The sequence below is a fragment of the Phocoena phocoena genome, chromosome 10, assembly GCF_963924675.1.
Source record: "Phocoena phocoena chromosome 10, mPhoPho1.1, whole genome shotgun sequence".
NCBI lineage: Eukaryota > Metazoa > Chordata > Mammalia > Artiodactyla > Phocoenidae > Phocoena > Phocoena phocoena.
The window spans coordinates 85,775,044-85,801,845 of record NC_089228.1 but is presented as its reverse complement, the minus strand read 5'-3'; the positions used below and the strand labels follow the sequence as shown (position 1 = coordinate 85,801,845).

Below are 26,802 nucleotides of genomic sequence, written 5' to 3'. Positions count from 1 at the left end.
TGCGAAGTGAGCAGACTAATTCACTGAGAGCCCTCAAAGCAGCCATATGATTCAGGTAGCTGCACAGGCTTCGGTGACCTTCAGTGACCTCCCCAGCACAAAGCATAGCCCCTGCAGCTTGCCTTGGCGATTTTTAGACTAGTGTAAGAGAGGCTGGTTTAAGAGCTGATCTTTGCGATTGCCCCAATTCATAAAAAGCATCACCCCTTTTGACATCTTATCAGTCAATCACAAGGCAGTGACATTGTTACTGTGGATAGTCTAAGAGTGTCTGCAGCAGATGGGCAGGTGCTCAGAGCAGCGAGGCTAGGTCTGCAGCCCAGCACTAGTGACTTCCTTTGGATACATGTTCATTAGACTTGGATGTACTGGGGCATTAGCTCTGGGCACATACTTCGCCGTAATTAGGGAAAGAAAATTTGGAATATTTTTTAACTGAGAAAATACAAAATACCCATCTTCCTGTTTGTATCCAAACCCCACCAAATGCGAATTCTTAACCTAACAGAAGCAAACATAGCATTTGCCACAACTCTTAGGTAGAGATGAACTCTATACCAAGTGCTCTCCAAGGGTATCTAGAGGACTCACGGCTCTTTCAAGACTCATGCATCCAACCAGTCATTTTTAATTCATCATAATCACAAAGCACTTTCCAGAAATATCAAAAAGTAAAGTAGGTCAGTTTTCATGGAATGTCTGACTTCACCATAAACACTAATGAGAAATTTGTCTTGAACTGGTGAGATGGAGTTTGAAGGAGAAGAGGAAGGTGGTAATGTAAGGTACTATCTTTCTTCCATTAAACTCTTAAATAATAACATAACTTCAAAAATACCAAGCTTGGCTTCCCTGGTGGCGCAGTGGTTGAGAATCTGCCTGCCGATGCAGAGGACACGGGTTCGTGCCCTGGTCCGGGAAGATGCCACATGCCGCGGAGCGGCTGGGCCCGTGAGCCATGGCCGCTGAGCCTGTGCGTCCAGAGCCTGTGCTCCGCAATGGGAGGGGCCACAACAGTGAGAGGCCCGCGAACCGCAAAAAAAACCAAAAAAACAAAAAAACACCAAGCTGGCCATCACCAGAAGTAGCAAACAGCTCACACATACTCACGCATACAAATACAGCAATGTTTCAAGGTTTTTATGACTTTAGACAGATATATTCGCAATCTGAACAAATCAAAAGGTAAATACAAAAAGATCTTAACAAGAGCCCACTGGATCCAGAAAAGGTAACGTGCAGTTTCTAAAAATAGGAGAAACAAAATAAAAAGGAATTTTCTGATAATGAGGTTTAGATTAGATTATTCCTAAGGTTTATCCTAATACTAAAATAATATTTCTGTAGCAAATGTTAGGTCAGACTTTTCCTAAACTAACCTCAAGGTCAAGTTGTCTGTATAGGAGCTGCTTAGTTGCTATCCTGGGCTTATATAGAGTGGTTGAAGGAAAGTGACATAAATTTGGAAGATTTGTGAGTTTAGCTGTTCTTCTATTAGTTGTAATATATCAGACAACTTTATAAAACATTTTCTGAATTTAGCTGCCCCCTTGTACCAATATTTTAGATAGATAGATGGATGGACGGACGGACAGATGAACACACAGATAGACAAAAGTCTGAAGGCAGGATGGAGAACTCACCTGCATGGCCACCTCTTTACTTTCACTCCCGGGCCCCAGGGACCACTCATAGAGGACAATCTGGTGATCATCACTGCTCTCGTTTCCATTCAAAGTGATGGAGTTTTGGGGCAAAGTTATGGTCTGATTTGGTCCCGCATTGGCAACTGGTGGATGGTCCACAGCACTGTTGACTAGTAGGGCTGCTGTTGTGGAGCTAATGGCTCCATCTGAGTCTGTAACAGTCAGTCTATGAAAAGGAGAGGAAGCTATTACACTGCATGAATATGCCAAATCTCAAGGCAAGTGGTCAATTTAGTCTGCCTATGGTACATTTCTCAGAACAACCGAGAGCAGGTGTAAATAGAAATTTGAGGATGAAGCTGAGGAAAGAACAGAGACCTGAGGCTATACTTTCTCTTTGTTTCTGTTGATTTACTTTATTTTTAGCTAGTAATATATTCACATGATAGAGTTTTATTTTATATGGGTTTCTCATTCTTTGAGATGCTGGATGAAGAAACCATCCTCAGCCAACACAGAAGCCTCTCTCTACCACCTGAGACTCAAAATGTATCAGCTTTAAGTCCTGCCTGCAGGCCTGAGCATGTAGAGACAGCAAATCACTCCTGAATTTTCAGCTACAAAGCTTTTTAATTTTCTCATTCTTTTCTAGAGGACTTAATATTAAGTGTTTTCAGGACACTCCTTGCAAAGCAATTTTAGGATTAAGCACTTTGAAATACAAACGATACTCTGCCTACACAAACAACACAGAGAGCTGCACTGACCCTCCTGTAGTAAACTCATCGGTGATGTGGCAACTGGATCAGTGAAATAAGGTCACTTTATTCTTCTGGGGCCAAGATTTAGTTTGGAGCAGCAATGCATGTGTAACAGGTGTAAATAGGAATATGAGAATGAAGCTCTGGAAGAAACACAGGCCTTATTTGTAGGTAAGGTACCTGTACAGGGGGCCCCCATATTCTGGGCCTCTATCCCACATACTCTATACAACCCAGGGTCCAAACTCCAGTTCTCGCTCTGACGGCAAACCAAACACCTAAGGTCCTTCCTCCTCAACCAGGCTGAGTCAGGACACATTCTGGGCCCCTAAGGGAATTTCTTCCTAGTGAAATGGGGTTAGCAGTAGGCCTGCCTTGGGACTTCCCTGGCGGTCCAGTGGTTAAGACTCTGTGCTCCCAATGCAGGGGGCACAGGTTCGATCCCTGGTTGGGGAGTTAAAACAAACAAACAAACAAACAACAACATAAAAACGAAGTAGGCCTGTCCCAATGAGATGGGTAAAGAGTCATTAAATTAAAATTAATCAAAAGAACCTCATAAAGTGGCATTTCACTGTATATAAATTTTACCCCAATAAATAAGTAAAGTGTTATAGAAAGACTTTTAAAAATAACTTTTCTGAAGTCCCCTTAGACTTTTATGTCATAAAGTTTCCACAAGTTTACCTTAGCAAAACCCTCAGATAAGAAGTAGACAATAATTTGGCAACATATATCAAACTCCTTAAAAACACACAGGCCTCTGACCCAGAAATTTTACTTGCACTCCAAAATTTAACTATAAGAATGTTCCCCCAAACATTGAATAATGGGGCTAAATTAATTTTCTGAAATGTATCAGCATCAAACATGATGTTGCAGAATATTTAATGACATAGATATCCATAATTAATGGGAATCCAAAATCAGATCCACTCATATATGACAATTTGATATAGAAGAGACGTGGTCTTGCAGATTGAGAAAGGACAGACTAGACAATAAACAGTAATGGGACAATAGGCTGATTATCCATGTGGGAACAAATAAAATTGGATCCAACCACGGTAGACATGCGGTCAATTCTAGATGGATAAAATGTAAACATGGAAGACAAAATTTTTAATTTTAGAAGAAAATATAGAAAGTAGCTTGTAAAACATCTTATACATTTTGATCCAAGTAAGAAAAGTTTTAAGTTTATGTGTATAGAAAAAGGACCATAAATGTAAGTACTATACTCTTTTTTTTTCTTTTATGTTGTTTTCTTTATTTGCCATGTGCTCATGTTAATTTTTTTTTTTTAACATCTTTATTGGGGTATAATTGCTTTACAATGGTGTGTTAGTTTCTGCTTTATAACAAAGTGAATCAGTTATACATATGCATATGTTCCCATATCTCTTCCCTCTTGCGTCTCCCTAGTACTACACTCTTAAGGATGTTTATTCCTAGGTAGTGGAATTATGGGAGGTGTTTAATTTCCTTCTTTCTGCTTCTAGATACATTCTGTTTTTTATTTTTATAGCAAACATGCATTATTCTTATTATAAGAAGAAAATATCATTTTTTGAAACACCTGCATTGTTACTTGTCTCTCGAAACCTATTATTTCTTCTGGATCAAGCTGTGGCAGCCAGTGTGGTAAACTAAAAATAAATACACGACATGTTTTTATTAGTTCCCCAACCAGGGATCAAACTAGCATAAATACCTACTCAGCAAAGAATATGGCAGATAAGCATATGAAAAGATGCTCCACATCATACAGTATCAGGGAAATGCAAATTAAAACAACAATGAGATACCACTACGCACCTATACTATGGCCAAAATCTGAAACTCTGGCAACACCAAATGCTGGAGAGGATGTGGAGCAACAGGAACTCTCATTCACTGCTGGTGGGAGTGCAGAATGGCACGGCCACTTTGGAAGACAGTTTGACAATTTCTTACAAAACTAAACATACTCTATAAGAGGTGATGACTTTCAGACAATAAGGTTGCAGCTGGAAGCTACTAGCAGATATTGTTTTTTTTTTTTTTTTTTTTTTTTTATGCGTTACGCGGGCCTCTCACTGCTGTGGCCTCTCCCGTTGCGGAGGACAGGCTCCGGACGCGCAGGCTCAGCGGCCATGGCTCACGGGCCCAGCCGCTCCGCGGCATGTGGGATCTTCCCAGACCGGGGCACGAACCCGTGTCCCCTGCATCGGCAGGCGGACTCCCAACCACTGCGCCACCAGGGAAGCCCGCAGATATTGTTTTGAGAATGACTGGTGGTGTCCTTAGATCCCATACAGTTCAGAAAATTCAAGTTCTCAGCAATACACAAACATGTCTGAAATCACGTGCACAATGGCCACCTAGTTTTACCTTGGATAAACAAACAAAAGCTACTCTATTTTGATTTTTAAATGCATTCTCCTCCTCAATGGCCAAACCAAAGGTACAATGTATGTTTAATAAGCCACAAAACAGGCCACCAAAAAAAACACAAAAAAACAAAAAAACAAAAAACCAAGCATACTCTTACCATACGATCATGCTTCTTGGTATTTACCCAAAGGGGTTGAAAACTTCTGTCCACACAAAAATCTGCACATGAATGTTTATGGCAGCTTTATGGACAATTGCCAAAACTTGGAAGCAAGCAAGATGGTCCCTCAGTACGTGAATGAATAAATAAACTTTGGTGCATCCAGACAATGAAATATTACTCACCACTATAAAGAAATGAGCTATCAAGCCATAAAAAGGCACGGAAAAATCTTAAATGCATATTACTACATGAAAGAAGCCAATCTGAGAAGGCCACTTACTATATACTTCCAACTGTATGATACTCTGAAAGAGGCAAAACTATGAAGACAGTAAAAAGGTCAGTTGTTACCAGAGGAGGGGGAAAAGGACAGGGATGAACAGGCAGAGCACAGAGGATTTTTAGGGCAGTGAAAATACTCTGTATGATACTATAATGATAGATATCCGTCATGATACATTTGCCCAAACATATAGAATGTACACCAAGAATGAACCCTAAGGTAAACTATAGACTTTTGGTGGTTATGATGTGTCAATGTGGGTTAATCCTTGGTAAAAAGTGAACCATTCTGGTGAGTGATGTTGATAACAGGGAGACTGAGCGCGTGGGGAGCAGGGGACATATGGGAAATTTCCGTATCTTCCAATTTTATTGTAAACCTAAAACTGCTCTTAAAAAAATAAAGTTTAAAAAACTTTAAAGTTTAAATAAAGTTTAAAAAACATCCATGAGCACTGGATGCCCCATGTGGCTACTCACTCTACCCCTACAAGGCCTATAGATTCCCAGAAATCCACTCAATAATAAAAGAAGCTTTCAGAGCTAGGTAAATTTCTTTTTCTTTTATTGGGGTAAAGTACATATAACTTACCATTTTAACCATTTTTAAGTGCACCATTCAGTGGCATTAAGTACATTCACATTATTGTATAACCATTACCACTATCCATCTCCAGAGCTTTTTCATCATCCCAAACATAAACTTTGTATCCATTAAACACTAACTCACCATTTCTCCTCTATCACCACCCCACGGCAATCACTATTCTGCTTTCTATCTCTATGAATTTGACTACTCTAGGCACCTTAACTAAGTGGAATCATACAATATTTGTCCTTTTGTGAGTGGCTTTATTCAGTTAACCAAATGTCTTCAAAGTTCATCCATGCTGTAGCACGTCTCAGTAGTTCATTTTTTTAAGGCTGAATAATATTTCTTTGTATGTACATACCTCATTTTGTTTACTCATTCATCGGTTGATGGACATTTGTGTTGTTCTATTAACATTGGAGGATGCTATAGACTGAATGTTTTCTGTTCCCCCAAAACTCATATATTGAAACCTAATCCCTAATGCGACTGGTATTTGGAGGTGGGACCTTCCGGGTGATTAGGTCATGAGGGCAGAGGCCTCCTGAATGGGATTTGTACTCTAACAAAAGAGACCTCAGAGAGCTCCCTTACCCCTTCTACCATGTGAGGACACAGTGAAAAGATGGCTGTCTATAAACCATGTGAAGAGGGCCTTCACCAGACACCAAATCTACCAGCACCTTGATCTTGGACTTCCCAGCTTCCAGAGGTATGAGAAATAAATTTCTGTCATTTAAAAGCCACCCAGTCTATGGTTATTTTTGTTATAGTAGCCTGAATGGACGAAGATAGTGTACAAGCATCTATTTGAGTCTCTGCTCTCAGTTCTTTGAGGTATATATCTAAAGTGAGATTGCAGATACGGCAATTCTATGTTTAACTTCTTGAGGAATTGCCGAGCTGTTTTCCACAGCAGCTCTACCATTTTCCATCCCTACCAGCAATGCACAAGGATTCCCATTTCTCCACAGCCTCACCGACACTTGCTATTTTCCATTTTTTAAATGATAGCTATCCTAATAGAGTAAACTGCTTCGTAAGCTGAGATTTCCAATAAACCCAAACAGAAGTTTTTACAACATGTGTAAAATCTAAAGCACTTTAGAGCACCTCTGTGGACTTTTTAGTCAAAGATGAATCCAGTCAGATGCTTGAGAGTTTCTTAAGCTGGCTAGACTTCTGACGATTCATAAATACATATGTACGGGCTCCTTCTCTGAAATCATCAGATTCTTAAAGCAGTATATGAGGTCTTAAAAATATAATAAGCTAAAATGTGTGGGATGCAGCTAAGCAGCACTTAGAGGAAAATTATACCTGTGAAAGATTTATAAGCTTTTAAGGAAGCTCTAATATGAACGAACCAAGATTCTACTCTAAGAAGTTAGAAGAAAAAGAACAAAGTAAATCAAAAGCAAACAGAAGTAAGGAAGCAGTAAAGAGCAGAAAAGAACAAATTAGAAAACAGGCAAATATAATTAAAACAGTTCTAGTTAGGGTTCCTTGAGAAGGTAAAATTAACAAACCCCTTAATTAGACTTATCAAGAGAAAAAGAACACAAATCACCAATATTGGAAATGAAAAAGAAGTTATCAGTACAGATCCTACAGACATGAAAGGATAATATGAAAATACTATGAACAACTTTATGCCAAAAAATATGATAATTTAGAAGGAATGGATGAATTTCTTGAAAAATACAACTTACTAAAAACTGACACAAGAAAAAAACAGATAACACGTCATCGTTAATCAACTATACTCCAATATAAAATAAAAATAAAATAAAATAAAATAAAAAAGAAAAATTAAAAAAAAACAGAAAATCTAAATAGGCGTACATCTATTAAAGAAATTGAATTTGTTATCAAAACTTTCCCCAAAAGAAAATTCCAGGCCCAGATGATTTTACTGGTGAATTCTATAAAACGTTCAAGGAAGAAATACCACCAGTTGTTCATAAGTATTTCAGAAAATAAAGGAGGATGGATCACTGGTCAACTTGTTTTATTAGGCCAGTATAATCCTCATATCAAAACCTTATGACAATTGCAGAGAGAGAGAGAGAGAGAGAAGAAGGCACAGACCAAATCTTTCATGAAGACAGACATAAAAATCCTGACAAAAATATTATCAAGTTGAATCCCATGCTACATAAAAAGAATATCATGGGGGCTTCCCTGGTGGCGCAGTGGTTGAAAGTCTGCCTGCCGATGCGGGGGACACGGGTTCATGCCCCGGTCCGGGAAGATCCCACATGCCATGGAGCGGCTGGGCCTGTGAGCCATGGCCGCTGAGCCTGCGTGTCTGGAGCCTGTGCTCCGCAACGGGAGAGGTCACAACAGTGAGAGGCCCGCGTACCACAAACAAACAAACAAACAAAAAGAATATCATGATCAAATAGGTTTTATCCCATGAATGCAAGTTTGATTTAACATTCAAAAATCTCACACAATACATAAAAATAACTCAAAACAGATCACAGATCTAAAAATAAAACCTAGACCTATAAAACTTAGAAAGAAAACAGGATCTTTGCAATCTTGTGATTAAACAAAAGTTACTTAGATAGAACACAAAAAGCATGAAACATAAAAGAAACAATTGATAAATTAGACAATCAAAATTTAAAACTTTTGCTCTTTAAAAGATACCATTAAGAGAACAAAATGTCATATACTGGGAAATATCCACAACACATATATAAAATAAAGAACTTGTTTCAGAATGTATAAAAATCTTACAACTAAGTAAGATGTAATTTTTAAAACAGGAAAAAGATCTGAATGGACACTTCACAAAAGAAGTTATATGAATGGTCAGTAAACACCTAAAATACGCTTAATAGCATTAGTCAACAGGAAAATGCAAGTTAAAACCGTAATGAGATACAACCACCCATCAAATTAGATACAATTAAAAAGACTGATTACACCAAGTGTTGGTGAGGATGTGGATTCTGGAACTCTCATCCACTACAGCTGGGAATATTAATTAATACACCCACTTTGGAAAAGAGCTTGGCAATTTCTTACAATGTTAAACATAAGCTCACCATAGAACCTAGCCTTTCCACTCTTGGGTATTTACTCCACAAAAATGAAAATACATGTCCACACAGACTTGTACACAAATGTTCATGGCAGCTTTATTTGTAATAGTTCAAAGTTGTAAACAAGCCAATGTCCATACTAGATGAAAGGATAAATTGTGGCATATCCATACATTGGAATAGTACTCAGCAACAAAAAGGAACACACTATCAATAGAGACAACACCATGAATGAACCTCAAAAATCATTTGCTGAGTGAAAGAAGCCAGGCAAAAAGGAGCACCTACTGTACAATTCCATTTATGTGAAATTCTAGGAAGTGCAAGATAATTTAAAGTGGGGGGAAAGCAGGTCAGTGGTTGCCCAAGGACAGGAATAGAGAGAGGTTTGGATTGCAAAGAGGCATGAAAAAACTTTTGGGGATGATGGAAATGTTTATTATCTTGAATGTGACAATGGTCTGATGGATGTATGCAAATGTCCAAACTCATCAAGTTTTATACCTTAAATATGTTCAGTTTATTACATTTCAGTTATATCTTTAAAAGTTGTAAAAAGATAAAGAAACAGGTAAATCATATAAACCTGCCTCACTTTCACTCTGAAGATAGAAACTTTCTTTCACGTATCTCAACACAGCAAAATAGATGCCATCCCATACTATTCCTGACAACCAAATCCAAAGGTTTCTAATAAATACACACTTGTAATTTATATTATTGATGATGGTATCAGAGTGTAAAGTGGCTGACAACCAAAAGCCCAGAGGAAACCAAATCTGCCCTGTCTCCTGGTCAAAATGAAAAGAAGCACAATGTTCTATCGGCATCTATCAGAACTAGTCAAATTGTCAGTACTGGAAAGCGAACCCACTTGCCTGAAAGTATAGTTTCCAGGAACAAGGTTAGACAGATGTAAGACGGGGGTATCAGCTGAGGTCTTCTCCTCTTGGAAGGGCCCATTAACTTCTTCCCAGTGATAACTCACTATTTTAGTATCATCTGTACTGTCTAGAAAGATGGACAAATAAACAAAAACTAGAATTAAATACAAGAATATTAAAATTTTGTAATTTACATTATTGGGGTTTACATTTGATTTTATATGAAATCATATAATTGCACAGATTTCAATGGCCATATATTATGTGTTAGAAGGAGGATTACTTCTTTCTAAATTATCATCATGATTTTTCTCCTGGGTTTCCACCAGATTTGAGTGAGGGTGTTTCGACTCAGTTGTGAATTTAAAAAGCAAAGTGACAGGCACTACTGCTTTTTTTTTTAACTCACTTCAACTACAGCACACGATATCTTACTGATAATTCAAATAGGTATCTGAACTGACAGATTCATAAAGAATCGAGATGCTTCTATATAATTACAAAACACCTTTTACTACCCTAATTATTAAGTGTAAATCCAGATAAAGGTAGTATCCTACATGAAAACCTCCTATTTCTACTTTAAAAGACAGCAAACAAAATGTACTAAGTAGAATCACAGAAGCTTAGACCTGGAAGGGAGCCAGTTTCATCTAATTCATTTAAGGAAAGAAAAGTTCATGCAACAGATTAATAATCCTGAACAGTTTCCTGTAACTAAATCGCACTGAATTAGAGGAATCAAAATGTAATATATTTTCTCATGTAAATATTTTCATTTAAAACAGGCTTTAGGGACTTTCCTGGTGGTGCAGTGGTTGAGAATCCTCCTGCCAGTGCAGGGCACATGGTCCAGGAAGATCCCACATGCCGCAGAGCAACTAAGCCCGTGCGCCACAACTACTGAGCCTGCACTCTAGAGCCCGTGAGCCACAACTACTGAGCCCTCGTGCCACAACTACTGAAGGCTGCATGCCTGGAGCCTGGGCTCCACAACAAGAGAAGCCACCGCAATGAGAAGCCTGTGCACTGCAACAAAGAGTAGCCCCCGCTCGCCACAACTAGAGAAAGCCTGTGCACAGCAACAAAGACCCAACGCAGCTAAAAAAAAAAAATAGATAAAATAATTTTAAAAAAAGTGATTTCCAACTGCTCATCACGTATACTACATCGAAAGGAGATTCTTTAATAATTGGTTTAATTCTGATCAAATAGCTAGACCCTAAAGAATTTTTTCATAGACAAATGAGACATAACTGAAGGGAAATTCAGCCTAAGACAGAGAAGTTGTGCTAAAGGAGCTGAAGGACTTGAAGACACAGATAGATGCTCATCTATTGGTGAGTTAGCCCATAAGTCCTCACAGCCTCAATAGAGGCCTCCCATTACGTCTCATAGTGCAGAGGGCAAAATCCCCTGAAGTATGGCTGGATACCCACGGCTGCCATCGATGAGGGCCGACGTCAGAGGCAGAGTGAGCTCCTGTCTCTCGGGAGAAACAACTGCCACGGGAGGCAGGTTTACTCTTCCGGCTGTGACAGAAAAAAGGACACGGGCTGAGCCCAAGTTGTCACCACCCAAATAAACCATCTGATTTTCAAAAATTGGTTATAAATATCCTGTCCGGAAAGTGTTTATCCTGCAGGCCTCAACTATGGAAAGTACTTGTAATGTTTTGGAACCCCCCTATACACTTTAGGAGCACGTCTGCAGGTTTAGATTTTTGTATGAAAGCCCAGGCTCAATGAACACATGTAATAACAAGCAAGGGGTTGGTCACAGAACCTGAGCAGCAACTGCAAGAGAGGAGCAATGGAGTAGGGTTCCAGCTCCTACGATTAGCTGGCTCTTGACTCTTTGAAGCCCCGCCCCCCGGGCCCGCCCCCGCCAACCACGTTTAGCTCTAAGAATAACCAGGCAGAATGTGCAAAATGGGGAGCTGTCAGCCCCTGGGGAAGAGGCTGGAGGTGAGGTTGGCACTGAGCTGGCCCACATCCCTTGTGCCCAGAGGAGGGGGTGGCAGAGGCTCAAGGCCCATGCTCCATGCACTGAGCCAGGGCTGTGCCCACCCAGACAAAGGGCCACTATTTCTAATTCACACCAGTGCACTGACCTATGGACTAGTGGTGGCCTGAAAGGACCAGGGGGCTTGAAAGCCCCTGGCATACATTTCCCTTGACCCCTGAGTTGCTCCCTTCACCTAAGGACAAGCTGAGTCACGGGGAATGGAGGTAGAAGGGTGAACTCAGCAAATGTCAGAGGGAGGAGGCTATTGCCACACCTAAGAACAGCAAGCAATAACCTTGCAACCTTACACAGCAGTGTCAAGCAAGTACTAAGAATTATACAGAAAGAAGAATGAAAAAAACCGTACAATCTTCGCATGTTTTCTCTACAATGGAGCCTAATGTAAAACTAAAAAAATATATTACCGTGTTATTCAGGCACCAAAAATTGAGATTAAACAGGAGGCTGTCCTCTTACACAGGCTTACCTGGCTTAACGGTGACATTTACAAATCCCTCTCCAAAGGCATTTTCACTAGAAACTGCTACTTTGAAGGCATAAAGTCCTACTGACAACTGCAAGATAAAGAAAAGTTATACTGATAAACATGCAAACAACAGGATGGGTCCACTACCTAGAAAATCCTTAAATATTCCAGAAGCCGTTCTCCTGGAATCAGCATAGAGAAGGGGCTCGGGACCTGTGGACACACTGCCACATGTCTGAAGCCTATATGCTGGAACACTGAAGATCACCCAGGAAGGCCTTCAGCTTAGTTACAGATGTTCACGGGGCTTACAGAGGCATATGTGACATGGACCAACCGAGGGCGGCAGTTCTCAAACTTGAGTGTATGGGAATCTTGCATTTTTACCAAGTAGCACTTGTGGGTCAGCTGTCAATGGTCTGGGTGCCAGACTTCGAGAAACAGCGCTCAGTGGCATGGGGGTGATACTAACTCATGTTGCACCAGTAGCTGTGCAATATCAGAAATGAAGAGAACATAATCATCTATGGGCCAAGAAGAGGGAACATTTCTTCTTGTGAGGGCTTATATCTAGGAGCAATATTTGGTAGTCAAACCATATGTGAACTGGAATGGAATTTTTGGCAATCCTAGAAATGTGCCTGACTAAGAATCAGAGATGACCAGAATGTCTCTAACACTGCAAAGGGATCAAGAGTTGGAACACAGGCTTTAACCTCACTACAGAGACCCACAGCAGCCTGGGCCAGCCTCTCTTCCCTGGGCTGATATGCCAAGTAAGTCAAATAAAGAAAAGATCCCGCAAGCCCCTTTATTTAAATCTACCTGTCTACCTACATGCTTGAAACTTGATTCATTTATATTCTTCTTTTAACCTTAGTCGTAAGAGAGACTTCTAGATTCAACAGCTAAGAAGGCGTTACCTGAATTCTAAGGTATGCTGTCAGTTACCACCGGTTACCACTTACCTGAGAGACATTAAGAGTTTGCGTGTGTCTTTGTTTTATTTCACCTTGGTAGTATTCAGGGTGGCTTATTAAACTCCATTCATAGTTGTAGGTTGTTTCTGAGGGCAAAGAAAAATATGAGTAGTTATAAACTCTTAGAAGTCACTGTAATCTGGGCAGATGGAGGAAAATGACAGTCTTCAATCTACTAGCAGAAATTAATTTAGATAAACTGCACTCAACTTTCAACTATCATTCAGGTAAGGAACAGTAAGGTATCTATATCTTTTAATTTTTTAATTATTATTATTATTTTATTATATATATATTTTTTGCGGTACGCGGGCCTCTCACTGTTGTGGCCTCCCCCGCCGCGGAGCACAAGCTCCAGACGCGCAAGCTCAGCAGCCATGGCTCACGGGCCCAGCCGCTACGCGGCACGTGGGATCTTCCCGGACCAGGGCACGAACCCGTGTCCCCTGCATCAGCAGGCGGACTCCCAACCACTGAGCCACCAGGGAAGCCCTCTATATCTTTTTAATGTAAAATTTCTTTGTTATTATAAGAACATACAACTTATAAAAATTTAGAAAATATAGAAAGTTTTTAAAAAATTGCCCTAATTTCATTGTTGGCATTTGATGACTTTCCTTCCAGACTACTACACCTGACTATACATATAAATTTTAACATAGTATAATCCACTGTACTTTTCTCCTTTTAATAAAAGGCAAGGAGATTTAAATTCATTCCATCTGTCGTAGGGGTTTATATAAGGCCATAAGAACAGATTAAATCTCTTTATATTAAGATGAAGCTGTCTTCCACCTTGTGATTCTAGTAAAGCACGAGTTACCTCAGCTGAAAGGAGTAAATGACAAATGCCAAATATTAACATCTATGCTTAAATTTTGATCCATGTGTGATAGGGAAAAATGAATAAAGGAACTAACCTGAATGAGAAATATTCAAACACCTTAAAAATGAATATACTTTTAAGAAAGAATGCATTTGACAGGTCACAGGAATAGGTCAAATGTTTGCTGAAGAGCAGAGTGCTGGATCAGCAGAAGAAAGAGTATTTTAAACATTTTTTGAACACCTGGTGTGAGGATCCTGAGAACCTGAGACGTGTTGCCACTACAATATCTGCAAACAACCTTTGTGCATGTGCTCCCTCCCTCACCTGACAGTGGAACTTTCCCAGGCTCTGTGGGTTATTACAAGTCAAAAGCTGGCATATGGAAACCTCTCCTGTTCTAAGGTATCACTCTGCTTTGCATCATCAGAAATGTATGACTTCTTATCCTGACCAATTAAAGGAAATGTTCTGTATTTAATTCCTATCCTCTCACTCCATTTTAAACACTTTCAGTAAACTTTAAAGCTTATGATCATCAAAGCCTTGTCATCCACTCGAGAGTGACATTCACTATGTTGTGAAAATGAATCAAAGTTGTAAATAACCAGTAAAGACACCTAAAGGACACACCAGCTAATGGGCCCCTACTGGTCCCAGAGGAAAGTCAAACTCTCACCTGCAGGTGGCGCTGGCACAACAGACGCCTTCAGTTCAACTTCATTTTCCGGCAAAGTTATTATTAGGTTATCACCAGCAGACACCGTGAGTTCTTTCACTAAAAGTTAATTAGAAATAGTACATTTCATCATATACTTCAATGATGTTAAATTACTGCCCTATGATAGATTAGTTTTTAGTATCCATAAGATAACCCATATTTTTGTAATAGTTCTTCATGCGATTTTATGTAAGACACTTTTTCCCTCTGGCTAGTAACTGAACTGTGCCCTATATTATGTTGCAGGGTAGATTTCATAAATTTAAAACTGTCAACGTGAGTAGGCACTGTGGAGAAAATAATGCTTCAGATCGACTGAGCAAGGTGTCGGTGACAAGAGTTGCGTGAAAACAGGTAGCGTACTGCGGACTGGGTCTATTTTCTCTCTTGCTTCCAGCTTTGCTTGACCCCCTGGTACGTGCTATTTTTAGTCTTAAAAAGAGGGAGTGCAATCATAAGTGTTTCTGTAGCATTAATCACGCGCCACTCAGTTCTGATAGTAACCCCATGAATTACTGCAACGGTCTTGCTCTTGGAACCTTTCCAAGAGAAAAGCCTGTCAACCTCAATATAAAAAAGCTATTTTAACTCAAGCAGCAAAAGCACATCCACTCTCACCAGAAGCGCTTAGTCACTAAATCAGCATATTCAGAACAAGGCTTGTTTCCTTGCTCCATAACCAGGATTATACTGATAACGTTTAATTGGCTTGACTCAACTGGACATTAGTCTCCCTTTGTAAAATACAATTGAGATCGTCAAGATATCACATAGAGAAAAGCAAAGATTTAGAGAAAAGCTGAGTGCTCTCTAGAGGTCCTAGCTGCTTGGAGATGTTAGATGGAGATATGGCTCGTTTAAATCTACTTCTCTCAGTCTGTACTCAGTCCCTCGAGTGCCTTCCTAGACCAGCTGCAGAGGCTTCGCTGCCGTCTCTGGCTCTTCTTCCTGTCACTGACTCTTTCCAAGAAAAATCAGCCATTGTGGACCTAAAAGGGATATTGGTCCAAACCCATCATTTGACAGATAAAGAACTTGAGCCCTGGAGAGGCAATATAAGTTGCTTGAGGCTATGTGGATCATTAGCAATAGATCCACCAATATCTAACTAATTTAAACTGTATTTATGTCAACAGCCACTTATCTACGAGAGTGAACTCTGATAGGCTCTGTTCCAAGGACTTGAAGATTATCAATTCATTTCATCCTCTAACTACTCTATGCAATAGGTGCTACTAGAACTCAAGGATGCTAACTCCCAGGCCAGTTTCCTTTTCCATATACTGCACAGCTCTTCCACCATTATCCTTCTCTCTACTGAAGCTCAGGATCAAAGTAAATAACCAAAGAAAAGAGGGTAACCCTCAAAGTACATTACCCACAGAAAGGCTCAGGAAACATGACAAAAGTCTCTAGTAACTTCTTTAGTATTAAATCCAATGGGAGCTTTTCAATCCTGTAACACCCAGCCCCTTCATCACTTCTTCCAACGTGGAAACCTCTCCTCTCTCCTTCTCTCAGTCCACGCTCTCCTCTTTCTCTACCTCTCTGTCACAGCCACTCAGTCAGCTCTATAGGCTCCTTCTGCTGTCCCGGCTCCTAATACAATGATGGCTCCAAAGTTCCACCCCTCAGGCCTCTCCCCAGCCCACCCCGTGGCTCTCCCTGGAGGGCCTTCAAAAATCGCCTCTACACCGAAGACACCTAGTCCTTTATCTTCAGCCCAACCACTCATCTAATTTTCAGTTCCATGTGTTCATATATCTTAGAGTCCTTTTACCTTCATCGTGACCTTCAACCACTTACCAAGTTCTAATGATTCTGCCCTTCTAATATCGCTTGAATCTGGTTCCTTCCCTCCATCCCTGCAACCACTCACTACAGTTTTTTTAATGGATCCTCTTGCCTCAGGTCAACCCCATACTATTTTCTTGATATCAGTCTGATCATTTCACTTTCCTGCTTTAAATCATTCAGGGATTCTCTCTACTCATCCAATAAAGCACAAATGCCTTAGCACAGAACACAGGATCCTTCAAAATACTCTAGACTCAGACCTTGCCATTTCCACTCCATTTACATGATCAGTGTCAGCCATACTGAACCCCTTATAGCTCTTCCCAAAATGCCCCTTGAGCTCTTGTCCCTCTGTTCCCTGGCACAGGCAGTGAATGAGAGGATGGGCAGGAAATGCCGAGCGTGGTGCCTGGCCCTGGGTAAGTGCTCAGTAAATGTAATTATCATTATTGTTATTACACATGTCGCTCCCTCGACCTGAACAGCATGCTGACTCCATTTTTGCTGGCTCATCTATCCTAGCATTACCACCTCTGGAAAGGCTTCTGTGGCCTCTCTGAGCCAGTCAGCCGGGCTGCTCCTTTTCTGCTCCCATAGCAGCCTCTCAGAGCACTTACCGTATTGTATCAAACCATCTATTTGTCTGTCAGCCTCATCCTCTAGACTATAGAGTCAAGGAGGGAAAAGACAATATCTATTCATCTTTTTATTCCCAGCGCCTAGCATCCTTTCTGGCACACGATAGATGCTCAAAAACGTGCCCGGAGGGAATGAGTAAACTTTCGAAGTTGTCACTACTATATTCTACAGCGTGTCTTCAGTACATTTCTTCCAGTTATATTTTTAAAATTACCTGTCCTGGGGGCAGTAGGAGCAGATACAGGTTGCCGAGATGGGGCAGACTCAGTGGGGAGGGTGCTAGCAGGAAGGGTTGAAATGCTATGCTCTGTGCTCCATGGGGTGACTGTGAGAGCTGGGCTTTTCTCCATGGTGGCTGGGCTGAACTCCAGGCTGGCTGGAGAAGGATTATGGGAAGGCATTAGGACCTAGGAGATCAATTACAAGCATAAGTTGTTATGGGGGAAAAACAAAGGTTGAACTCTTCAAGACAACACCATGTCATTGACTTTTTCAAAAATTAGACTCAGTAGCATTTGATATACCATGTCTAACATTGCAAACCACTGGAACTCTAGACCATCTCTTTTAAATATTCTCTGCTACCTGCTAAAAATGTAAGGCAACTCTGGGTTGGAGAATTATTATAGGCAAACATACACATACAGAAAACATTCAAGATAAAAAGAGAGAAAATACTTAGAGTAGCAATAATTGAAGACAATCAGATAATTCAACAATGAACAGGTTTCCAGAGTGAATGATCTCTATTCACATCACCCACTGTATATAATTTATAATTTAAGATTATGGTTATAGGGTTATCCAACTTAAAGTTTTAAATTAAATATTATGTGCAGGTGGTAAAGCTCACAACATGATAATAAAATGCTCTTCTGAGCTCCAACTGCCAGTGCCTGTATGGAGCCAGATAAGTAAAACTCAGGCTAAGAAGACAGGAGACCCAAAGGGGTGGCTGAGTGTGAGATCCACAGAAAGCAAAGCTGTAACTCAAATGTTAACTAGAGGGGGGGGCGTTGGTATTTATTGAAAACACAGCTACTCTTTTTTGCAGTTCACTTAGCCACATAAAAGAAGGTAAAATGTGTTAATACTCAGGGATGGGGGAAAAGAACACCGTTAATCTTTGATACTTTATTTTTTAATTGAAAGTCTTAAGAATGTTTAAGATAATTACAAGGACAGAAAAATATGAAAACTTTGAAATGAAAAATACATCAAGGCAGGAAAAAAGCTGATAATCTCACTGCTTAAAAGAATGTTTAGCAAGTTTTAATGGTTGAGATTATAATGTCTAGTCAATTCAATCCAGCTTTCTTCACTTATTCTAACCTAAGCACTGATATCTTAAATAATATTTTCCTTTTTTTTAAAAAAAATCTTAATTGGTTTATGCCCCTTTACATTCTGATTTGCTCTCTTGTATCTCGAAGTACACTAAATTCTCCCATGACCTGTCCTTTTGTCACTTTACTGCCAACTGCATTCGGCTTCTCCTGATCGACACACCCACTATATCCTCACCTTGTCCTGGTATTTCCCAAATGAGCAGTCTCTGAGCTCCCAACTACTCTCCCCACAGTGCAGCCTCCTTCTCTATCTCCCTGACCTTCTGCCGTTAGCACTTGAACCTTCCCTCTGTTTTGGGTATGTCTGCTCTCCCAAAGGTTCCCATTCTTTTCACCTGTGTTTTTCATGGAACGTTCTGTACAGCTTATGTTCTCTCCTTAGTATCTTGTTCCTCCTATCCAACTGATTCTTCACTGGTGAGTTTCAAGCAACCTCAGAACCTTGTTGGGTCTTGAAGAAACTGTAGCGGGTCAGAGTGTCACTCTAAAATATAGCTGATTATTCTGAATGAAAGGTACTTGAGAAACAGCCAGTGCAAGAAGGACACTCTGACCCTCCTTTGTCCCCCCTGAAAGCAAGAGACAAATCTCCCATGCAAAAGGTACCCTTCTTTTCAAGGATTATCTACAACTTAATGCAGCTCAAAAAAATTTAATTGACTATAGGGGAAAATATGTACTTTCGTGGAAAATAAAACACTGTACCAGGAGGATAGAAGGTATCCTTATCACCATAGAGGGAAATTTAGGGCTGAGAAGGCTGTAGAAACAAACCTCGTGTTAAAGCAACAGGCCCCAAATAGAGTCCTTTATATTAGGCCCCCAAACCAAGACTTAATTACAGTTTCAGCTCTCCCAGAAATGGAATCTTAAACCAGTCAATCAGGAATAATTTTGAGGTAATCTGCTTGATAAACCCCTACTACCCCTTAAAAGAAAGTAACCTTGTAATAACCAACCCACTTTTTTGCCTTATATTCCTTGTTTCCACTCCTGCCTAGAAAAGTTTTTCATTTTGTACAGCTCCTCGGAGCTCCTTTATACCTGCTATACTGGATGCTGCCTGATTTGAATGCATTTTTGCTCAAACTCTTAAAAATGTTAATATGCTTCAGATACTTATCTTTAACAGATACTTTGTCACCAATTTATTACCCCAAGCCTAATCCTCTTTGGCTTGTCAATCTTCACAGACTGATTGTTTCTTTGTTTAAAAGATACAAAGCCTTCCTGCTTTGGTCACCTCTCATATTTTTATGGGGGCTCCAATACATACCAAAGTAAATTTGTTTTTCTCCTGTTAATCTATCTTACGTCAATTTAATTATTACCCCAACCAAAAAACTTGGAAAGGAGAAAATTTTTTTCTGCTCCTACAAAACCTACCACGAGAGATTTGCAAAGCCTCTGGCTACACTCGCTGTGTATATGGGCTGGCTCCAGAAGCTTCTACAAAACCTCATTCATCTGAGATACCGGTAGAGGCATCTCTAAGGAGAAGCACTAAATCATCATTAGGGGGCTGACTTGTGAAGGCAGAATAAATATTTGCTCTTTTAAACAGTCTGGTCATGAGTGCACAACAGAGGAAGAGGATGTTTTGTTTGGAAGGTTCTGAGAGTCATTTTTTAGACGATACCTTAATAGGTGCCCCCAAAAGGAAGCTTTGCGTGACGTATGTCCTAATGAGGGCCGGGCTCTGAAAGGGAACTCAGCCCCTCCCACCCTCTCCTACACACGCCAGCCACACCCACCTCTTTTCCAGAGCTGTTGCTGGATTGCTCCTGGAGCTGAAAAGTCTCTTTCTCCAGTTCCTTTCCGGAAGGTGGAGTAGTGACCAAGGGAAGCAAAAACCTTCCCCCGGCGGAGGCATTCGGGGCCGGGGTCCACGCCGACTCGTTCAGCTCACGGTGCTCTGGGCCCTCCTTCTGCTTCTCCGCCGATGTTGCTGGGCTGCCTCCAGCAGAGGAGTTGGAACCTCCCTTGCCACGGGCCGGCAAGCCCCAATCCGTGTACCCGGAGCTCCCTCGGGGCTCCTGCTTGCCGATGGGCCGGAAGAGGCTCTGCTCCAGCTCCCCATGTGAGTGCTCAGACATCTCCTCCAGGCCCCGATCTTTGCCCAGGAAGGCCAAGTCCTTTCTGATATCCTCAGGTGAGTCCCCCCAGATTCCTGACGGGGAACCCCTGTTCAGCATCAGCTCCCCGGAGTCCAGCAGCTGTGCGGGCCTCTGGGCGGGCCTGAGCACAAAGGTCAGGTAAGACCTGATGGAGCCCATCTTTCTGGGCTCGCAGTTCTCCTTGTGAGGGCAGCTCACCAGGTAGCAGCGGCCCTCAAACCACCAGGCCAGGTCACAGCTGTACAGGTCACAGCAGGCAGATGTGCAGTCTGCCACGGGCGTGGTTTGAGGCACTGGCATAATTTTGCTAGTTTCCAAGTTAGGAGAAATGATGGCATTGGAATACGTCCTCCCCTCACTGCACTGCGTACAGGCACAACCTACAAACACGCGGTCTCCAATAAGGAAGCGAGGCATATCACTTCTGGCAAGCAAATAAACCACCAGCATCTCCTATAGAAAGTCCACGGCTTTAGAGCCCATCCATCAACAGCCCCATCCGTACATCTGTCCTCCTATCCTTTCACCCCCATCCATCCATCCATAGATGCTCCCACCTGTCCATCTAACCGCCCACCCTCTCTCTTTATATGATGTTACTCCACTCAGCGAAGAGAGGTGTTCTCTTCTACGTGCGTATTTGCTTTTACACTATAATATTTTGCTCCTCACCCAAAACCCAGCTATAAAGGTTTGCTTTAGGAACAATGTCATGCTGTTAATTGAATTTTTAAACATCTCAGGTTATTCTGATGATAGATCAATTCTGATGACATATCAAAGGAGAGAAAAACTTGTCCTAAATACAGGTCTATAACAACTAGCTTTAAGCACATTCTAAACCGTGAACTACAAATTGTGCCAGTTGGCAAATACAGCAGGCAGGAGAGCGGTGCTACGTAAGTGTGACCTGCAGGCCACAAACGCTGTGACCAGTCCATAAAGAATAAGGGCAACTGGGGCTTTTACAAAGCTCTGCGGCAATTTGTCATTCCCTGACTTCCAAGGACAAAAATCACTTTCCTGCTTTTTTATTTTGTAAAACAAAGAATGCTGCCCACCACCCAGTTCTACAAGGATAAAGTCATTACCCACTGCAGTCACTGACAGTGCACCCAGAAATGAATTCAGGGTGAGACACAGGATAAGGCGCTCTGTGCTTTGGACAAACAGGCCCCGTAGATACTTAGATGCGTATCTTAGGAAGAATTTTAATGAGCCCAGATTCTTGTATCTTCCCTTACATAGAAAAGCACTAAAATCATCAGCTGAGATATCTGTTCCTTGTGACTAGCAGTAATCGTTTACTAAAATGTGTGCTTGACCGCACGAATTCTCTAGCCCCAAATCGTATATATATGGGCTTCTCCTCCTGTCTCTTCAGAGCAGTTCCCTTAGAGCTACCGAGAGACTGTTTCCTGGGCTATAGTCTTCAGGAAGGTCCCTGAATAAAACGGAAACCCACAACTTTTACCCTGTGCATTTTTCTTTCAGTAGAAACTGTGTGTTGATTTTCTTACCAAAGAATCTGTCGGTGGTAGATTGGAAATAAAAACGAATTGGTCCCTCAGCACATATAGTTTGATGAGTTCTGCTGCAGAACTCAGAACAGCAAAGGATTTCTTTTCCAGTGAGGGCTCATCACTGATCATTCTCTTAATAACTGTTACATTTTTCATAATGACAGTCAGAGATCACTTCTAACTGGAGGTAAGAGAAGTGGTTAAATACAGTATGAGAATCAGCCTATTTTTTTTACCTGTATACATATCATCGTTATAAATTTTTAAGAATCATTCAATGACTAACACTGACTCTACAGGAAAGTCTAATTGGTCCAATTCAATAAGAATTAGATATAATAAATATACATCTTTCCCAATGAATAAGCTAGCAACAAACCACTTTTTTTTTTTTTTTTTTTGTGGTATGCGGGCCTCTCACTGTTGTGGCCTCTCCCGTTGCGGAGCACAGGCTCCGGACGCGCAGGCTCAGCGGCCACGGCTCACGGGCCCAGCCACTCCGCGGCATGTGGGATCTTCCCGGACCGGGGCACGAACCCGCGTCCCCTGCATCGGCAGGCGGACTCTCAACCACTGCGCCACCAAGAAAGCCCAACAAACTAATTCAACTGAAATGACATTTTCTCAAACCAAATCTACTTTTTAAAAAAAATCACCTTAATAGTTTTAGCCTTCTATTTTCTAAAGGAAAGCTTAGTCTCAGATATGGAGAGGAGGAAAAAAAATAATTCTGCTGAACATAAAAAAATAGCATTACTAATTAAGGTCAAGAGACGATGAAGCATATAAAATAGGCAGGTAATCTCCAACTCCCAGTTCTACTCTCAAAAATAGTGTCCTTATTTGTAAAGATATCACTACATTCCTTTAAATGAAGGGGGCTTTAAATGAAGACTCAAACTAGAAATTTCTTTCAAACACAAATGGCAGGATACATTTTATTTCCCTTGAACAACTGTTGGGTCCTCTCCTTTTGGGCAATATGGTGCATAAGAACTACCATGTTTCATTTCTGGCTGTGGCCACCAGAAGCTTAAAAGCCAACTTATAAAACTGTCACAGAAACCATTATACAGGGAAAAGGCTGTGATCCTGGAATAAGCAAATTGTTACACGTGGGTAAGAAGCACGGCAGGAACCTTCAACACAAAGCTTAAAGCAGTTTTCCATCAGGTTGAAGGTGGAGATCGCCATTTATTGGGTTGGCCAAAAAGTTCGTTTGGTTTTTTGCCATAAGATGGCTGTAGTAGCACTTAGTTGTCTTTAACTTCATTGGAAACAATTCTGTTAGATTCGGTTGTGACAGCTGTCACATCAGCGTGCATTTAAAAAAATCTTATCAAAATTGGTGAATTTTTGTGTAGCCATTTTAATACTGAAGATGGAAGAAAAAAGCAACGTTTTCAGCATATTATGCTTTATTATTTCAAGAAAGGTAAAAATGCAACTGAAACACAAAAAATGATTGGTGCAGTGTATGGAGAAGGTACTGTGACTGATCGAGCATGTCAAAAGTGGTTTGGGAAGTTTTGTGCTGGAGATTTCTCACTGAACAATGCTCCATGGTCCAGTAGACCAGTTGAAGTTGATAGCAATCAAATTAAGATATTAATTGAGAACAATCAATGTTATATCACGCGGGACATAGCCGACATACTCAAAATATCCAAATCAAGTGTTGAAAATCATTTGTACCAGCTTGGTTATGTTCATTGCTTTGATGTTTGGGTTCCACAGAAGTTAAGTGAAAGAAACCTTCTTGACTGTATTTCTGCACGTGATTCTCTACTGAAACATAATGAAAACGTTCCATTTTTAAAACAAATTGTGATGGACGAAGTGGATACTGTACAATAATGTGGAACAGAAGAGATCATGGGGCAAGCGAAATGAACCACCGCCAACCCCACCAAAGGCCGGTCTTCATCCAAAGTAGGTGATGTTGTGTATATGGTAGGATTGGAAGGGAGTCCTCTATTATGAGCTCCTTCCGGAAAACCACACGATTAATTCCAACAAGTACTGCTCCCAATTAGACCAATTGAAAGCAGCACTCCATGAAAGAGTCTGGAATTAGTCAACAGAAAACGCATAATCTTCCATGAGGGTAACACAAGACCGCATGTTTCTTGGATGACCAGGAAAAAACTGTTACAGCTTACCTGGGAAGTTCTGATTCATCCACCATATTCACCAGACATTGCAACTTCAGATTTCCATTTATTTCATTCTTTACAAAATTCTCTTAACAGAAAAAATTTGAATTCCCTGGAAGACTGTAAAAGGTACCTGGAACAGTTCTTTGCTCAAAAAAATAAAAAGTTTTGGGAAGACGGAATTATGAAGTTGCCTGAAAAATGGCAAAAGGTAGTGGAACAAAATGGTGAATACGTTGTTCAATAAAGTTCTTGGTGAAAATGAAAAATGTGTCTTTTATTTTTACTTAAAACCCAGAGGAACTTTTTGGCCAACCCAATACCTCTGGGACAGATCATCATTTTGTTCTGCAAAAAATCACCTGAATGGGCTGTTTAGATATACATACCTTAAGCAGAGATCTGAACGCTAAAGAAAGAAGTTTGAAAAGGTGGGTTTCCCAACAACTAAACCATTCTCCCTTTGGGCCAAGCTGCCGTAATTACTTTAGAATCTATTAGACTCACTCAAGAACGTTCTTGAAGAGACCGGAAGCACTCACATGTTTGTCCCCTCTACAAATTACCAGCCCAATCCATGAACACACTAGGCACTCCATGATTGTTGACAGGTCAATAAAATCATCAGTTAGCATCTTATCAAAGGTAAAGAGGAGAGAGAGAAAAGACAGACAAACCCTAAATAACATTATTTGGGCTCAGTAACTCAGGAACTTTGAAATAATGAAAAACACCTCATAAGAAAAAGAAAAGCAGTGAAAAAGTGGGGATTTGAGAGAGAGAGAGAGAGAGAGAAAGAGGGCTCAAACATGAACGACAGCATTCTCCAGAGTAAAGAGTACACTGAGTATGGAATAAAGGAACATCTTGCCTTGCATACTAAGCAGTGGTGAATTTAATAAGATGGACGGATGGCGTGGGGAGAGTAAACTTCAGGAAACGATAGGGCTTTCCCGATTGTAGTGTTTCCTGAAGCGGCCCTTGTATGATCTAAAACTGTGCTTATAAAAATTCAGATGCTTCAGACTCCTGAGTCACACCCACTAGAAGTTCTGATTCAGTAGGTCTGGATGGGGCCCAGGAAACCACATTTTAACCAGGGTCGCTCTCAGGGAAGCCTCAGCCTGGTTTTACCATACTTGGACAAACCCCGGATATAAAACCAGTTTCCCTGGCCATATCTCCATCCTCAATCTTTGGTAAGTTCAAAGGGGCTCGGCTGGCTTGGCTGGCCTAGTTGGGGCATGAATCATCAGAATTGATGCTCACCAATGATTTTACGCCGTGGTGTGTCGACAAGAAGCAAACAGACTATATGAAAATAAAGATTTACGATAAAAAAAAAGTCTGTCATTTGCTTTCCAAAAAAGATCTACTATGCAATTCTTTTAAATAAATACATGAAGTTTTCCTGGTATATATGAAATGTGATTTTATTTCCCCAAAATAGTCATGATAAAAAATTTAAATGCCTGTTTCCAGAAACCACTTATGCATGAGGTCTGCCTTTTTTTTTTTTTTTTTTGCGGTACGCGGGCCTCTCCCTGTTGTGGCCTCTCCTGTTGCGGAGCACAGGCTCCGGACGCGCAGGCTCAGCGGCCATGGCTCACGGGCCCAGCCGCTCCGCGGCATGTGGGATCTTCCCAGACCGGGGCACGAACCCGCGTCCGCTGCATCGGCAGGCGGACTCTCAACCACTAAGCCACCAGGGAAGCCCCAGGTCTGCCTTTTTATATGTGAAATAAGTCTATTGGAAAGCAAACACACAGCACCTTCACCTCCTCAGGTTGATCTGAGTTACTTAAGCCAAAGATAGGAAGTCCAAGTGTGATGTCTGGTGGTGTCTCCAGGGTAACGGTTTCCTACCTGTAAGGGTCACCAGCAGCAGCAATGAAGAGAGCGCACCTGTGGGGGGAGCCATGTTGACTCACACGGTGGGTGGAAGCAGGCTTCAGAGATGGCCCTGAGGGGTCTTTGGTGCAGGCTTCCTTTGATGTTTCTTAGGAGCCAGATTCGGCCTCAAGAACTTCAAAGGAAAAACAGAAAAGAGACAGGAAGGAAGAAACAGGTAAACGCAGAAACATACAATGTTACTTATATTATTTATTCATGGCAATGGGAAGCCTGTCTTGTTTACATCCCAGGGCCATAGTGAGGTTCAGGGCAGGACACGCCAAGATGTGCCACTTTGGCATGTGGATTATTTCAGTCAAGGTCTAAAGGATTCAGGAAGAATCTTTGACCTTCACCCTAACTGCCCAAAAGGATTTAGATAGAAGACCTGTTCCAGGAAGGGACCTCTCACCATAAATAAATACAGTATAATGTGAACTAGGTGTGGTAGACAGGGAGGAACCTAGCAAAGTCTGTTTGTTAAAATTCCTCTCTGTGTTCTTCTGTCTCTGTATGATGCAGCAAACATTTGTTTACCAAACATGTG

The 26,802-nt window shown here is 41.1% G+C and overlaps 1 protein-coding gene across 3 annotated transcripts in view; it reads right to left on the bottom strand.

Moving 5' to 3' along the window:
* Nucleotides 1–26,283, bottom strand: part of KIAA0319 (KIAA0319 ortholog) — a 47,513-nt gene extending 21,230 nt beyond the window's left edge. For 2 of the 3 annotated variants that reach the window (XM_065884628.1, XM_065884630.1), the window contains exons 1-9: nt 26,229–26,283; nt 20,321–21,063; nt 17,432–17,624; nt 14,740–14,838; nt 13,223–13,320; nt 12,255–12,342; nt 11,200–11,292; nt 9,755–9,887; nt 1,644–1,872 (exon numbers count right to left, since the gene is read on the bottom strand). In XM_065884628.1, the coding sequence (XP_065740700.1) occupies nt 1,644–1,872; nt 9,755–9,887; nt 11,200–11,292; nt 12,255–12,342; nt 13,223–13,320; nt 14,740–14,838; nt 17,432–17,624; nt 20,321–21,063; nt 26,229–26,283 (1,731 nt within the window). The remainder of the gene's footprint in view (nt 1–1,643; nt 1,873–9,754; nt 9,888–11,199; nt 11,293–12,254; nt 12,343–13,222; nt 13,321–14,739; nt 14,839–17,431; nt 17,625–20,320; nt 21,064–26,228) is intronic. The other variant, XM_065884629.1, reaches the window with a different exon arrangement.
* Between the last annotated feature and the right edge of the window lie 519 nt (nt 26,284–26,802).